Source organism: Branchiostoma floridae, chromosome 7 (genome assembly GCF_000003815.2).
Source record: "Branchiostoma floridae strain S238N-H82 chromosome 7, Bfl_VNyyK, whole genome shotgun sequence".
Classification (NCBI taxonomy): domain Eukaryota; kingdom Metazoa; phylum Chordata; class Leptocardii; order Amphioxiformes; family Branchiostomatidae; genus Branchiostoma; species Branchiostoma floridae.
The window spans coordinates 17,862,435-17,878,511 of NC_049985.1; the positions used below are offsets into that span (position 1 = coordinate 17,862,435).

The 16,077-nt window shown below is 45.0% G+C and overlaps 3 protein-coding genes across 3 annotated transcripts; 1 reads left to right on the top strand and 2 right to left on the bottom strand.

Annotated features, from left to right (window-relative positions):
* Positions 1-84: 84 nt before the first annotated feature.
* Positions 85-1,839, bottom strand: LOC118420116 (circumsporozoite protein-like). The gene is made up of 2 exons (XM_035826818.1): positions 1,768-1,839; positions 85-1,281 (listed from the first exon to the last, which is right to left on the bottom strand). The coding sequence occupies exons 1-2, from the start codon at positions 1,837-1,839 to the stop codon at positions 85-87; spliced, it is 1,269 nt and encodes a 422-aa protein (XP_035682711.1).
* A 1,975-nt stretch (positions 1,840-3,814) lies between these two features.
* On the top strand, positions 3,815-6,418 carry LOC118419164 (ficolin-1-like). Its single transcript, XM_035825480.1, has 4 exons — positions 3,815-3,868; positions 4,114-4,238; positions 4,552-4,658; positions 5,570-6,418. Exons 1-4 carry the CDS (start codon positions 3,836-3,838, stop codon positions 5,842-5,844), a joined length of 540 nt encoding a protein of 179 aa, XP_035681373.1. The 5' UTR covers positions 3,815-3,835; the 3' UTR covers positions 5,845-6,418.
* Positions 6,419-9,138: 2,720 nt separating this feature from the next.
* On the bottom strand, positions 9,139-14,675 carry LOC118420117 (2-oxoglutarate-dependent dioxygenase htyE-like). The gene is made up of 11 exons (XM_035826820.1): positions 14,609-14,675; positions 14,441-14,518; positions 14,282-14,356; positions 14,032-14,207; positions 13,331-13,455; positions 12,342-12,411; positions 11,841-11,954; positions 10,955-11,137; positions 10,018-10,128; positions 9,755-9,807; positions 9,139-9,378 (listed from the first exon to the last, which is right to left on the bottom strand). Exons 1-11 carry the CDS (start codon positions 14,673-14,675, stop codon positions 9,222-9,224), a joined length of 1,209 nt encoding a protein of 402 aa, XP_035682713.1. The 3' UTR covers positions 9,139-9,221.
* Positions 14,676-16,077: the final 1,402 nt, after the last annotated feature.

Sequence of the window (16,077 nt, forward strand, 5' to 3'; positions counted from 1 at the left end):
TCCGTCACACTTGTAATTCATTCACGCCTCAGTCTTCCCGTCGAGGGGCTGACCTCAGCCTTCCGTCCCGATGGGGCTGTCTTTTCAGCCTTCCTTTTTTGATGGGCTGTCCTCAGTCTTCCGGCCCGATGGGCTCTCAATCTTCCGGCCCGATGGTTTGCCGTCAGTCGTCCTTCCTGATGGGCTGTCCTTAGTCTTCCGTCCCGATGGGCTGTCCTGTCTTCCGTCCCGATGGACTGTCCTCAGTCTTCCGTCCCGATGGACTGTCCTCAGTCTTCCGGCTGTCCTCAGTGGGCTGTCCTCAGTCTTCCGTCCCGATGGGCTGTCCTCAGCCTTCCGTCCCGATGGGCTGTCCTCAGTCTTCCGTCCCGATGGGCTGTCCTCAGCCTTCCGTCCCGATGGGCTGTCCTCAGCCTTCCGTCCCGATGGGCTGTCCTCAGTCTTCCGTCCCGATGGGCTGTCCTTAGTCTTCCGTCCTGATGGACAATCCTCAGTATTCCGGCCCGATGGGCTGTCCTCAGTCTTCCGTCCCGATGGGCTGTCCTCAGCCTTCCGTCCCGATGGGCTGTCCTCAGTCTTCCGTCCCGATGGGCTGTCCTTAGTCTTCCGTCCTGATGGACAATCCTCAGTATTCCGGCCCGATGGGCTGTCCTCAGCCTTCCGTCCCGATGGGCTGTCCTCAGTCTTCCGTCCCGATGGGCTGTCCTCAGTCGTCCGTCCCGATGGGCTGTCCTCAGTCTTCCGTCCCGATGGGCTGTCCTCAGTCTTCCGTCCCGATGGGCTGTCCTCAGTCTTCCGTCCCGATTGGCTGTCCTCAGCCTTCCGTCCCGATGGGCTGTCCTCAGCCTTCCGTCCCGATGGGCTGTCCTCAGTCGTCCGTCCCGATGGGCTGTCCTCAGTCTTCCGTCCCGATGGACTGTCCTCAGCCTTCCGTCCCGATGGGCTGTCCTCAGTCTTCCGTCCCGATGGGCTGTCCTCAGTCGTCCGTCCCGATGGGCTGTCCTCAGTCTTCCGTCCCGATGGGCTGTCCTCAGTCTTCCGTCCCGATGGGCTGTCCTCAGTCTTCCGTCCCGATTGGCTGTCCTCAGCCTTCCGTCCCGATGGGCTGTCCTCAGCCTTCCGTCCCGATGGGCTGTCCTCAGTCGTCCGTCCCGATGGGCTGTCCTCAGTCTTCCGTCCCGATGGACTGTCCTCAGTCTTCCGTCCCGATGGGCTGTCCTCAGTCTTCCGTCCCGATGGGCTGTCCTCAGTCGTCCGGCCCAGGTGCGAGCTCGGGTGACCCTTACGGAGACAAGTGGGGAAAACAAGGTTTTATTAGTCTTGATTGTCTGAAGCTGACGTCAAGGGTTGCACGAAGGTGCTCGAATCAACCTCACAATCGCGCCATCTGTCGAAAAAGAAGCCAACTGCAGGGCGTCTCTTGGAAGGGACAGTAACTGATTGTTGTGACGTCCTCAATATGGACTTCATCTTCATTTCATAACCTTTTAGCACGAGGAGTAATTATTTGGTCAATCCGTCTGTTTGTCTGTCATGCAGGATAACAATAGGCGTGAAACGATTCATATTGAAATGATTGGCATGTCATCTACGAGGATATGGTCAAATTTCTTTCATCTCTGGTACATCTATCAAATCCCAGGCGGAGATATCGTTGGTGTTTCAAACAAATTCTTTGACAAATAAAGCTGATTGATCGCAGCAAACCGCACAAGCCCGTTCTATTAGGAAGAAAGCTGCATTATGGATGTAATTTGTTGACTAGACCCGCGGCATGGCGTGCCTCCTCGTGACGTAATACCTGAGCTGGGAGAAATCACACTTGACACACCGCGCCATGGCACGAGCTCGCCTGGCCGGTCTGCTAGTCGGCATGCTAGTGGTCCACTTCCTGGCCTTGACGGTGGGGAACAAACCCGCGACCATGGGCGGCGTGGTTGCGGGAAACGAACCCAGGACTATGGGACGAAACCTGGTGACGTCATGTTCGGTGGGAAACCGGTATGTTGTCGTTTTTTCACACCGCTGTGTATCAACATATGACATATATATATAGAATACAACACGAGGAACCAGCCCGACCGCGGGAAGGATCGCCCAACGGCTGAAGGCCGGAGTGTAATCCGACCCGCGGGAGGGCTGGGACCGAGGGTGATGCGGAACAACACACTGTTATGTGTTGTATTTTACTTATGTCATACCCACCAGACAAAAACATATTTCGGTGCGAAATGCGTCAGGAGTTGAGAAAATTTGGTGCCCACGAACAAAAATTGCTTCAACAGCAATTTTCCAACGTCCGAATCAGGTATTCAAATTTTCGACCTGCAAGACATTAGTCTCATTACTATTGTTTTTATTTATTTCATTTATTTGTTTGTAATTTTCTGTTTGCATGTTACAACGCATATGTACATGTTTAGATTGACGTAATGCAGGGCTCCATGGCACTGGAAAGCAGTGTTGACCACTGAGTTGGATTACCCTGGGTAACAATGACGGAAACAAATAAAAGACTGGATTTGGGCGGTTGCAAATTTGGCTAAGGCCAATCTTTGTGTGTCAACTTTATACCTGAAGTTTTAGATAGATTAGATATGGGCTATTAAGATGTGAATAAGATGAAGTGAATATTGAATGAAAAGATATAAGAAGTTTTCTTTGTAACGATTGTTATCTTTCCTACAGGGGTTGGATGTACACCTTCGATCCACCTGTCGAATTTCCCTCTCTGACACACCTGCAGCAACACCTGGCCAAGGCGGGACACCTGGAGGAAGACCTGGAGCGCCAGCTGCGCTCACCTGGGAGCCTGCTAGAGCACCTGGGGCGGATCATCGAACACCTGGCGAGCAAAGGTTAGTTGAGTGTTTTGCTTTGGAGTCCTTAGGTCCTGAATTCGATCCCCGGCTAAGTCACATGGCCGCGTGGCGCGTTAGACACACCCGATCACTTTATAAGCAACTCTCAGTCCGGACAGTTCTTGGATGGGAGACCACCCAAGGACGACCGGATGCTGCAGCCCTAAGGGACGTAAAACGAGGGTCCCGTGTTCGGCGAGGTGCCTCGGCCACATTTATCAGCCTTATTACCCAAATATTGGGTACCTACCGGCTGCAAATACACCGGATATCAAAGACGTTACATATGGTGCATGCTGCTTTCTATATGCTTAGCACTCAAAATGTGTTAAATATTATCTTATGATAGTTGAACACACAGACTACGGCCTATGCACTAGCGGCCTCGTGCTGTGATTGTACGTGATTGTACGAAAGTGGTCCAGGGCTCATGAAACGGGGATGAAGTAAAGATGTACTATCCGGTTTGGGACTTTAACTTTAACTAAAAATTCCTGACTTTGCCATCATTTTTTGAGATCGACTGAAAACCAAAAAATTGAATTTGCGATGTATCATTTTGAAAAACTACTTATAACTAAATGCTTCCTATACAACAAATACCAATTACTTAATTAAGCAACTGAATATAGTGAGACTGAATTGGATACCACCTGAAATATCGTACCGGTTTTAAAATCATATAACATTGCTTAAGTAACTGTTCTTGTGTATATTATTACCTGGATGTCTAACCTTTACGACGCATTTTCTACATTTCAGATTGTTCAGACATTCTGCGTGCGTCCAACGGGACGGCTCAGAGCGGCATCTACACTGTCCGACCTGACCCCACTGACCTCCCTGACCCCAGCCTGAACCCTGACCCCGCTGACCTCCCTGACCCCATCATGCCCCGTGACCCCGGCATGCTCCCTGACCCCGGCATGCCCCCTGACCCCAGCACGCAGCCGTCCATCCGCGTGTTCTGCCGCATGGAGGCCGGACAGGGCTGGACTGTGCTGCAGGTGGGACAGTTTGTTACTTCACTTGGACGATTTTATCTTGAGATGTTTGGTGCCGTTACAGTCAACCCCGGTTGGGTCTTGTGGCGTAACAGCGGGTTGTTATGCCCAGAGGTCCTGGGTTCAAATTATGACATTAAGCTGTGCCATTTTTGAATTTTCAAATTATTTAGTTAATCTTTCACTGTTTCTCCTACATGCATGCAACTAAGCTTTTACTAAATTTCCATGATTGTCCGTTCCCACAGCGTCGCCAGGACGGCTCCGAGGACTTCTACCGCTCCTGGGCGGACTACAGGCGCGGCTTCGGCAACCTGAGCGCCGAGTTCTGGCTCGGGAACGACTACATCCACCGCCTCACCAACCAGGGAAGGTAATCAACTTCAGCATGGTAATTTTTGCACGCAGGTATGTGTGTGTGTGTGTGTGTGTATGTGTGTGTGTGTGTCTGTGTCTGTGTGTACATGTGTGTGTGCGCATGTGTTTGTTGCTGTCTGAGTGTGTATAGATCTGCGCATGTATGTGTTTGTGTGTGTGTGTGTGTGTGTGTGTGTGTGTGTGTGTGTGTGTGTGTGTGTGTGTGTGTGTGTGATGTACTTAATAGGGGTGAAAAGGCTGCCATTTTGTTATGGTTGTTGATTGACAAATTTTTGGAAATGAAATTTTGAAAATTATTATTATTTCAGATCCAAGCTGCGGATAGACCTGGTTATGTTTGGCGGGGAAGCCAGCTATGCGGAGTACCAGAACTTCTCTGTGGCTGACGAGAGCTCGGGGTACCGGCTGACGGCAGGTTTGTTTTTTTGTTTGTTTGTGTGTTACACACATCGCCTAGTGGCGCTTTGAAATTTAGCCTCCATAGCAGGCTCTCTGAGGCCTTTTTTGGCTCATAATGCACTTTTGCTGGCCATTTCTATTAGTACTGGGTCGCTGATTGCTGGCCTTTTCTGAAAAGCAATCAGCGACCCAGTACAAATAGAAATGGCCAGCGTATCATTAAGTGTATTATGAGCCCCCAAAAGGCCCCAGAGAGCCTGCTATGGAGGCTATTTGAAATGTGCCTTAGGGAAATACGCAAACAAGATTCACATACATAAACTCAGTCAGTGTTACAACTTTGACAGACTTGATGTTGTCAAAGTTGTTTTGTTTTGCTATTCGTTTGTTAGAATGCTTTATGTACTTTATGTAAGTGTTTGTTTGCTTATTCCTTATAGATTAATACATATTATAGCTTAATTTAACTGTATGCCGAATGTGCTGGCCTTGTAAAGGATGTAACATTCTGTCGCCCACATCTCTCATATCTCATTTAATAGATAAATAAAAAGTTTTAAGAAACGTCACACTTATTGACACAAAACCGAAGTAACTTACATCAACAACATCATACTACCAGATTAGCGAAACAATGGTGCAACCTTAACATAATGTAATTTAATTGAAATACTTAAACTGTAATATCCAACACAAAACTTTGACTCACCAAAATTTTCGACTGAACAGCACCAGTCTTTGTCAAGGAACGAACAATTGAGTCCAATTTTTGTATTGGATATTACAGTTTAACTATTTCAATAATGACTTCTACCAACACAGATGACATTTAAAGTTAATCATGTAATTTTGAACAGAATAGACTGAGATCAGGGTTGAATCTGCATATCAATGCTGCCAAGTTGTTTGGATTCTGGCTCCTTTCAGGTACGTACAGCGGAACTGCCGGGGACGCCCTCCAGCACAGCCGGGACCAGAAGTTCAGCACCAGGGACAGGGACACCGCGATGCGCGCTGTGCAGAGGTTCCGGGGAGCGGGGTGGTTCTCCAACACGCACTTCCCCAGCCTGAACGGCGTGTACTACACACCGCTAACACCAGGGGATGGCCTGACGTGGATGTGCAAAATCAAGTGGTGCAATGGCCGTAAGGAAGATGGGCTCATCAAGTTTGTGGAGATGAAAATCACTAAAACACCATAAATGGTTCCTGTACAGTACCGTGACAATCATTTAAGTACAGGTCCAGAATATCAACGTACCGCCAGTGTACCTGAATTACCTTCAAGTATATGGCGTTTTAGCTGACAGAAACATGTCAATTGTTCAGGTACGGACCTGTACCTAAACGTCTGTACCAGTGGCTGTACCTGCACCTGTGCCTGATGTTAGGCTTAAGTACGCAACACTACCAATGCTATTACTGTATCATCTATTTTAGTGCAAAGTGTTTGGGGAATTTCTACCACCCTGTAGACTTTAGGCTCTTAACCTGACTTTGCTTTTTGTTAGTAAGACATCTATGGTCCTGCTGCCTAACACCACAAACAATACAGATTTGCTGAAGGTTAATCATTCTATAATATGATATAAACTTGATAATCTGTGGTTATTTGATGGGATCTTTATGTCTCTGATTCTGACTATCTCAACGCAAAGTTTCATTGATAATTGCCGTATCCCCCATTGTGGCAACGGATTATGACTTTGTGGTTTTGCCAAGCGTTTGTGATGTGTTTTTACGTATTAAGTATAACTTTGTATCAAGTTGACAGGATGGAATATGACCAATAAATGTCAGGCAAACAGAAGCCTCCAAGTTGGCAATGTGTGCAAAAGATGTGTTGATCTCATTTGAGTGGGGCTAGCGGCTTGCCACAGCACTGCAGCTTAACGTCCAGTTTTGATATCTCATCTAGTCTATAATACTGTAAATGCATTTAAGTTCGCGGGGATTTAATTTCGCGGTAGCGGGAAAATGGACTTTTCGCGGTGGTTTTAATTTCGCGGTAGCACCATGCACTGCAGTCTCTTACTGTTATGGAAAAATGTTCGCGGTGGTTTTAAATTCGCGGTGAAGCGACCGCGAACATTAATCCATCGCGAACATTTCTGCATTTACAGTACACGTACAGGTAGTTAGTTATACAGGGTACAGTTTTGGCCAAACGTTACAAGACACATGGGTCACAGAAAATACCTGATGCATCTCAGGAGACAAAAAGGGCTTGTTCATAACATCCATCACCCTTTCCATTGTAACATGAGCTTTGTCCAGCTGTTATAGATAACAGCCTTGTGTGTTACGTGTTATCCTCGCAATCCACGGGCCGGGGGTTCACCTGCCGTGTTTCAGCAATAAGTTTGATTTTCATATTAGAAAAAAGGCCTGTTGCGAGTAGATATCCACATTTCCCTCCCACCATGAGTGTTGGCGTGTTCTTTTTTTTCGTTTTTTTATTTACTTAAGATTCACCGCAAAACAAGGCTCATGGAGCCACTCAAGCGTTTTGGGTTACAACAATGGATTGTGAAGAATGATGTCTGTTAACCCTTGACTTAAACCGTTTCAGATTGTACCCCCCAGGGAAGCAAGGTCCGCTACATTTCACACCTCCATCATCACCCTGCGTACTGGGACCATTATTAGTCTGCATAGTCTCTCGGTTCTCATTATTGTAACAGAATAGTAAAAGGTTTAATCTTTTCGCTGCTTGCGGCCTTCAGATTCCACAGTTGACGAGAATCTGTTTGATCTCAGCAGGATGTGATGTGTTATATGTGGCTTTATGCATAACGTTTGAGGCAGGTAGATTAGTCTGTTCAATGGTTGCCTGAGTAGGCCTCATGAATGCAGTTATCTGTTCTCGGAAATTAAATAAAAAACAGTGCTAAACTCGACATGAATCCCCTTAAAGATAACGAAAGGCCAAGAAGAAGAAGAAACATAATATGAATATAACATTTCACTCCATACCATACCTAGGGTTATATCAAGGCACTTCATTATATCATACCTAGGGTATGGTGGAGTGAAATAAATTGTATCTTAAGATTTTAACTCATCCCGCATCAGTAAGTTACTTGGTTCTCAGATGTTTAAAAAATCGTAACTGAAATAAGCATAAATCAGTATAAACACAGAGTCTGAGGGAAAGTCTTGTTTCATATAATGATGATGATGATAATGATGATGATGAATGGTTATTAGGGTAAAAATCTGACTCGCAGCCTGTTTGGCTGAATTGCGAATTTCATACATATAATTGTTTTCCAGCCAGAACTAATTCTGGAAACATTAAACATCTATATCATCAATTATATATCAAACATTAAAATAACGTTAAAAATTCTGACATGATAAAACCAAATCAAGTGTGTGTAACAACAATTCAAATCGCAACAGATATCTTTAGAGACAAAGTCATTAAGCATTTAAAAGTCGCACAACGTAGGGTACCGGCCAGTTTCTTACCCTGTCAGTCACTACATTTCACATGTCGATATTTGTCACAGTTTCTTGTGGATCTGTTGTGATAGTAAATATATTTATACCACAGCACGAGTCCTGACTACATCTTGTGACCTTGTCCCAATTTAAGCAAATGATAGATATTACCCAACACCATTGTATAATATATAATCCTTTTCATGTTTCTTACAAATAGACCACTGTGGGCAAGGCATTGCAATAAACTTATCATGCTCAATACATCGTGAGCATAGAATATCATACGAAGGTTACAAGGCACTTCATTATATCATAATTAGCCACCTTACTCTAATGTTTTCTAAAAATAAACAAGGACAGCTACTGTAGATTCCCTCTATTTGTCTTTCTTTCAAACTTTACACCTGCACCTAGAAAGAAAATATTACTTCCACTAAAATTATAACTTTGATTCTCTGTTTTTTTCTGCAAAATGTTACAATAAAAACGACGTATCTTATGAAAAGTGCATTTCATGCAATATCTATTTCTGGGTATAAAATGATAAATATTTACATTGTTAATTCATATGTTAAATTAATATATTTATTTTTTTTAATAACATCTAGATTACTTTGTAACACTCAGTATCAGGGCATAGCTTTGCGAAACAAGGCACAACTTAGCCACAACTATCTATCAGCTGCCCCCCGGTCCCTTTTCTATCAGACTTCCATGGCCTGGAGGGCACTGATGATCTCACGCTACATGTCCCTCCTGTATAGTGAGCTGGCATAATAGCTGGGCCCCCATTGCTGTTCTATCAGTACTTTTATGGCCATGGCTCTGATGATCTCACACTACTTGTCCCTCTATGGACAGCCTTTCAATGCAACATTAGATTTCCTCAGCTTACACTGTGTTATACTGTTCATTTATCAGTCTCTACAGTCCTCCTACAGCAACAGTTGCTTCCCCCGGATGGCTAAGCTATAGAGCTCTTGATGGAAACTGTTTCCCTCCCCACAGTCTACAATCTTCAAAACGAATGTTTACCGCCATAGTTCATTGCCTAGACGTGGTCAAATGGCCTTGCATTGAACAAGCCTGTTAGAGACAAATAGAATCCAATATGAAGAAGACGTTCCACCTAGTTGGTCTTGCCAAAAGCGGTAGGAAGGTCGGAGTAGATCTTGCTGGCAAAGTTCTTGAGATGTTCCTCGGCCGTCATTGGTGGGTACTTGTCGGACCCGTCCAGGCAGGTTAGCAGGGCGTCGTCATCGGGGTGCACAAAAAACGGGATGGATCTACGGCGGGAAAAAACAGCGCCATCTAGGTTTAGCAAGAGGTACTACAGCAGGGCGTTGTCATCAGGATGGGCAAAAAATGGAATGGACCTACGGGGAGAAAACAGCGCCACCTGGGTTTAGTAGGCGGTACGTTACAGACAAGATAGACGGATGCCTACTACTACTACAAAACAGCATCGTTATCAGGGTGGGAAAAAATGGAATGGATCTTCTGGGAGAAAATAAAACATTTAGCTTTAGCACAAAATGTACTACTGTACAGACCATCTGAAGTAAACCTATTGTTGGGGAATTGCCAGATGCAGTAACTACTGACTAGAATCATCCCTACGTAAGCATCATAAGTACTCTAGAAGTCTTTATTCAGACTGACCTGCGAGGGACTTTCCTCCATTTCTCCTCCTCAGGAAGAACCACTCGATGGGGCTGTACAATAAAGACAGGATACCAATCAATATATCAATAGTGTCAGCTGGTCAATTCATCAGTAGTGGCACCGTCGATTTGATAGAAAACAAGACCATACCATTATGTACTAAGGGGTTAGGTTGAGAAATGTTTCTTGACATCATTTCTTTATGGATTGACTTTTTTCATCAATAAAGCTTAAAACGAAAGCTTTGTGCAGGATCTCACCGTGGATCTGAGTCTGTCCCCAGACCAGCACTGCATCATGTCTCCTATGTTTACCACAACTGTGCCGGGGATGGGGGGGACGGGCACCCACTGGTGGGTCAGGGTCTCTATCTGGGGATACAGGTGAGAACACAGGTGAGAACATAGGTAACACAGGTAAGAACACAGGTCACACATGTGAGAACACATGTCACACAGGTGAGAACACAGGTAAAACAGGTGAGAACACAGGTGAGAACACAGGTAAAACAGGTGAGAACACATGTGAGACATGGACAGGTGTACCCACTGGTGGGTCGGTCTCTATCTGGGGATACAGGTGAGAACACAGGTGAGAACACAGGTCACACAGTTGAGAACACATGTCACACAGGTGAGAACACAGGTGAGAACACAGGTGAGAACACAGGTAAAACAGGTGAGAACACAGGTGAGACATGGACAGGTGTACCCACTGGTGGGTCAGGGTCTCTATCTGGGGATACAGGTAACACATGTGAGAATACCTTTAACACAGGTGAGAACACAGGTAACACAGGTGAGAACAGAGGTAACACAGGTGAGAACACAGGTTAGAACAGAGGTCACACACTGGTGAGAACAGAGGTCACACAGGTGAGAGCACAGGTGAGAACAGATTTGAGAACTCAGGTGAGACATGGACAGGTGTACCCACTGATGGGTCAGGGTCTCTTTCTGGGGATACAGGTGAGAACACAGGTGAGAACACAGGTAACACAGGTGAAATAACAGGTGACACAGGTCTGAAAACAGGTAACACAGGTAAGAACACAGGTGAGAACACAGGTGAGAACAGCTGAGAACATAGGTGAGAACAAGGGGAGAACATAGGTGAGACATGCACAGGTGCATCGTCGTGAATTAATGAAAAAGTACCTCCAGCCCAGGTGCCTTACCTCCAGCCCAGGTGCCTTACCTCCAGCCCAGGTGCTCCATCCTGCCAGAGAAGCGTGATGGACCCGTAGTCCGTGTGTTCCCCACACCTGATCTGTCTCTCTTTGACGTGCTCGGGAACAGGCGGGTAGCGTAGCGGCCGCAGCAGCGAAGAGTTCCGACCCTTCCCCATGGAGCGGTGCACGTCCAGGAACCCTGGGATATCCTGGCATGGGGGAAACTGTCAGTGTTACTCACAGTCCTGTCACATCAATCTGTTAGTTAAAAAAAAGTTAAACCCTCCTCGCGCCTGATGGCACATAGGGCGGTGCCCATCTCTGTTTCCTTAGCCCTGGGCCACACAACGCAATCACTACAGCAGGGGGCTAATCCACTGGTAGTGGTGTGTGTTCAACTTCCATCCTCTTTCCCGAATGCTGAGTGCTAAGCAGAGAAAGCAGCATGTACCATTTTTAAAGTCTTTGGTATGACTCGGCCGGGGATCGAACTCACGACCTACTGAATGCAAGGCGAACACTCTACCCACTAGGCCGTTTCACGGGCTATATCAATCTGTGGAGTTGGTTAAACATTTAAACACCCAGCAAAGAGGCAAGAATACATGAGATGGGAGGTGACAGCTTTCCAGGCTAGACCTTAGGTAGACCTACACAGATTGCAGTCATGCAGTTCACTGCAAAGGTTATATGCTAATCCCTAGCCTATTGTATCATAATTATGTTAGTTATATCTATCTAAGTTCTCATGTGTTTGTGTCGACTTACAGGAACATTCAGTTCAGTCCAATAACCATGACCTCTACAATCCCAACCCAAGGTTAGGTTACAAAGATTATATTCTAATCACGTGGCTACTGTATTATAATAATATTTATCTGAGTTCTCGTGTGTTTGTGTCTCGTGACTTACGGGAACATCCAGTCCGATGGCCATGACCTCTAGAATCCTCAAGGTCAGCTGCACACACTTGTCAAAGAACTTCAGGCCGACCATCTCCAGCTCTGGCAGCTCACTGGGCCATGTCTGGGGGAGAGGGGAGAGATACAATGATAATATTGATCATCTAATCAGTATTGATTGGTTTAAGAAACCTGATCCATTTGAACTGTCTAGAAAAGTATTTTAGAACATGTCAATAAGTGTAGGTGTTCCCATAAAGTGAGTCATAATTGCATAGAGTATCTGTAACTGTATTGAAGCAAATCCACACACCCCCACCCCTTTTATCAATTATATAAATCATTTTTAAAATGGCACAATTCAGATATTTTGAATGTATCTCTCAACTTTTTTCTGACATACTGATAATTTAATCAGTATTGATTGATTTAAGTAACCTGATCCATTTATACTGTCAGGAAAGTATTTTAGAATTATGTCAATAACTCATCCCCTCATGAAAATGCCCACCTGTTCAGGTGGAAGTGGAGGCAGCATGTTGAAGGCTTCCTTTAAGTCGCCTGGTCGGTCTGCAGCCACTCTGGAGGGAGATGAAAAGAATATTTAGAAACTCAATGTAAACATGTTATGGTGCATATTAGTTATTGACAGTAACCTTCTTCACTTACACCAGTGTTACACAGAGGCATCTGTCAGACTGCCATTAAGACAGGAAACTCTGTACAAGCAGGTCTATCCATCAAGACATGGGGAACAACAGACAATAAACCAGATAGATAATTTTCTTTACGTAAAGCTTAAGTTGCATCTTTATTTAACATATTATGTCATTATTTATCAATTTATTAATTCCGTTGTAACGCATCTGCTAGGGGTGGCTTCATCTGTGTTTTTTGTAATGTCTGTATGATTTGTTTATCTTAATGGAAAATGAATGTCATTGAATATTCAATAAAAAAAATTTAAAAGACAAACAAACAAAAAACAGATAGTGAGCTAGCAGAGACCGACCACCACACATAACGACGACAAACAGTGAGTGGATCAACTTAATCTGTCTGGATATGCAGCTCTGATGTACTCCTCAGTACAAACCTGGGCCGGGTTTTCCGAGTATGCAATATACAAGCCAGGGTTGGACAAGTCCACTAGCCCTGTTGTCCAGGGCAAGTGAAAGTGCTGTTCGGGCAAGTGCATATCCTACCCCACTTGCCCGATTGGACAAGTAAGATTTTTCCATTGACTCAGAGTGCAATTTTGATATACTTGTTACTTTTTACTGTCATGACATCAAGCAATGGTCTACAGAGAATTCCATTGCTGGAAGTGAAAATGCATATACTAAGTATTAGTAGTAACATTTGAATGACATGTGACATTTGAATTTTTGGCAAATGAAACATTTGTTCGGGCAAGTAAATTTCCTATGTGCTTGCCTGATAGGACAAGTGAATTTTAGAAAACTTGTCCAACCCTGCAAGCAAAAAATAGCAGTTCACCTCTCCCTCTCGATGGCGACCCATCCGTGTCGTCCGCGGGACCCGTCAGACGGGCGGCGGTACTTCTCTTTCACATCTACCGGCAGGTCAAAGAACCGGTCCGACACTTCGAACAACTCGTCCACCTGTGGGCACATTAAACAATAGACTGTCAGCTGCAGCATCTGTCCTTCTGAATCAAAATATTAATCAGCATCATGACGGGCAGCTTGTCCGGACCAGGTCCACTCTTTCTTTCCAGACCATTGAACGGAGCCCCCAAACCTTCTTATGTTAATACCAAAACTAAATTGTACAAATTTTTGACTGACCTTTACTAATGTCGTATGTTGTGTCTACATAAGGATGTCACAAATATAGAAGTGGTGACTTATAATCATAGTTTTAACATTGCTTCAGAATGTCTTCTACCGACACAGGTGTTTGTGTTCCTGGTAAAATGGAGAAAGCTGGGCTGGAGTAAGTGACCTTCCAGTTTCATACGAGAATAATTGGTACTTCCTTTGCTGAGACGTTTGCTGAACATTTTACATAGATATACATAGAGTGAGAGGGAGAGAGAGAGAGAAGATAATAACTTTTTGATATCAAGAAAGTTCCTTGGCTCAAAACATCTTTTTCAATCTGCAAAAAAAATTCTTGTTTGATGCCATTATTTCGAATCCTTTATGTATCTTTTTATGTACACATTTCTTCCTCACCTCCTGTTGGCTGATGCCCACATGAGTCAGGTATGCGAACCCCACAGTGGACAGTGTGTGAGTCAGGCTCTGCGCTAAGGTGGCCAGCTCCGCTCTACTGGCTCCCTCCTGAGGCTGGGACAGCCCGTACGCTGAGAAGTCGATAATAGGGACCTCCTCAACCATCCTGGTACTATCTGGGTTAGGGAGACAGAGTTTGTTTGTTTGTTGTTTGTTTGTGTGTGCGCTAAGGTGGCCAGCTGGGCTCTACTGGCTCCGTGGGGCTGGGACAGCCCGTACGCTGAGAAGTCGATAATCGGGACCTCCTCACACATCCTGGCACTACCTGGGTTAGGGAGACAGTCAGTTTGTTTATTTGTTTGTTTGTTTGTTGTTTGTGTGTGCACTAAGGCGACCAGCTCTACCCTACTGGCTCCGTCCTGAGGCTGGGACAGCCCGTACGCTGAGAAGTCGATAAGCAGGATTTCTTCTCCCATCCTGGCACTACCTGGGTAAGGGAGACATTTAGAGCTTGTTTGTTTGTTTGTTTGTTTGTTGTTTGTTTGTGTGTGTGCTAAGGCGGCCAGCTGGGCCCTACTGGCTCCGTCCTGTGGCTGGAACAACCCATACGCAGAGAAGTCAATAATAGGGACCTCCTCACCCATCCTGGTACTACCTGGGTTAGGCAGACAGAGTTTGTTTGATTGTTTGTTTGTTTCTTTGTTTGTTTATGTGTGCGCTAAGGCGGCCAGCTGGGCCCTACTGGCTCCCTCCTGAGGCTGGGACAGCCCGTACGCTGAGAAGTCAATAATCGGGATTTCTTCTCCCATCCTGGCATAACCTGGGTTAGGGAGACAGAGTTTGTTTGTTTGTTTAAAGATAAATGAATATTATACTAGTGGCTGCAGAGCCTCAATCGTTCGCATGCATCATATGTTGATCATATGCAGAGCCTCATACTTGTGAAATTTGGAAGTTGCCTGAAGGTAAAATTGTTCAATTATGCAAATGAGACCTCATTTGATCAGATAATGCTAGTTACTGTAATAGTTTGTCCTTCTTTCTTAAGATATTAGACTATCAAGTTTAACCTGCATATATACCTGCTATTTGGGTAGGGTCATGATTAAATTTGATTAACTAATATTGTCACTTGTATATCTACTATGTTCATACCATGTACTTGCAATTAGCCCTCAGGCACGAACTTGCAAATAAACTTCAATATCATCGACGCAAATCAGGACCTCATTTTCATGATAAATGAGAATCAAATCAGATTCTGTCGTAAGGGTTAAAATCTCTTGGTGGAGGTATGGAGTCGTGGAACTCTAGTTTAATAACAGGTGTCATGAAAAAGTTCATTACGAAGACACAAACTATGAAATGCTAGAGCTCGAGTTCAGTTATAATCTAACGACAGCCTTCCTACGTCTGGTAGAGTAGCAGTTGCACAATGGTTGGTTCTACTGAACTTTGGCTGACCTTCGTCAATTCATTCGCCATCTTGTTTTTCGGTGTTGTTCTTCTGGCGAGCTGCGAACTTGTTTAAAGGACACTTGACTGATGGCTTTGCCTCACACAACGCTCCCTCACAACATCGCCGAGTTCTTACGTTATGACATGAGCAGTTCAAGCGTTTAACGTTTGACTTGAATAATGATTTAGAAAAAAAGGCGACTCACCTCCCACAAGTTCAACGTCGGACACAGAATGGTGTACGGCCCCTCCTACAGAATGGTACGGTCCGCTGCGAGGTCAATCCAGGACAGTCCCTGAAGAGCTGGGCGTTACCGCTGGGGCCGTATTCTTACAACAAGGGAACAGTAGGAGATTTGGGAGTCCTGTACTGTGTAGGTTTGTTGTTTTGCGTTTGTTTAAGATCTAGAAAGCATGATTAACGATGGCATTCATTGTCAATGTCTGAACTGATTCATTGTTATCTCCGAGCAGAAGTAACGTAAGCATTGCAACTGGGTACTATACCGGTCGCTGCGGTGTGTGATATGTTGTTGCAGTTTTCTTGAGCGATTTTAAAACTTTACCGTTTCAGATATGTCCGTGGTA

What these genes read in the sequence shown, in the direction of transcription:
- LOC118419164 (XM_035825480.1), top strand. Translation starts at nt 3,836, where the DNA reads ATGGAGGCCGGACAGGGCTGGACTGTGCTGCAG. An exon ending in AGGGCTGGACTGTGCTGCAG is followed by an intron (nt 3,869 to 4,113) that starts GTGGGACAGTTT and finishes CCGTTCCCACAG; the next exon opens with CGTCGCCAGGACGGCTCCGA. An exon ending in GGGGTACCGGCTGACGGCAG is followed by an intron (nt 4,659 to 5,569) that starts GTTTGTTTTTTT and finishes GGCTCCTTTCAG; the next exon opens with GTACGTACAGCGGAACTGCC.
- LOC118420117 (XM_035826820.1), bottom strand. Translation starts at nt 14,675, where the DNA reads ATGGGTGAGGAGGTCCCTATTATTGACTTCTCTGCGTATGGGTTGTTC. An exon ending in GTCGCCATCGAGAGGGAGAG is followed by an intron (nt 12,412 to 13,330) that starts GTGAACTGCTAT and finishes ATCTCCCTCCAG; the next exon opens with AGTGGCTGCAGACCGACCAG. An exon ending in GGGACAGACTCAGATCCACG is followed by an intron (nt 9,808 to 10,017) that starts GTGAGATCCTGC and finishes TTTATTGTACAG; the next exon opens with CCCCATCGAGTGGTTCTTCC.
- LOC118420116 (XM_035826818.1), bottom strand. Translation starts at nt 1,839, where the DNA reads ATGGCGCGGTGTGTCAAGTGTGATTTCTCCCAGCTCAGGTATTACGTC. An exon ending in GGAGGCACGCCATGCCGCGG is followed by an intron (nt 1,282 to 1,767) that starts GTCTAGTCAACA and finishes TGTCTCCGTAAG; the next exon opens with GGTCACCCGAGCTCGCACCT.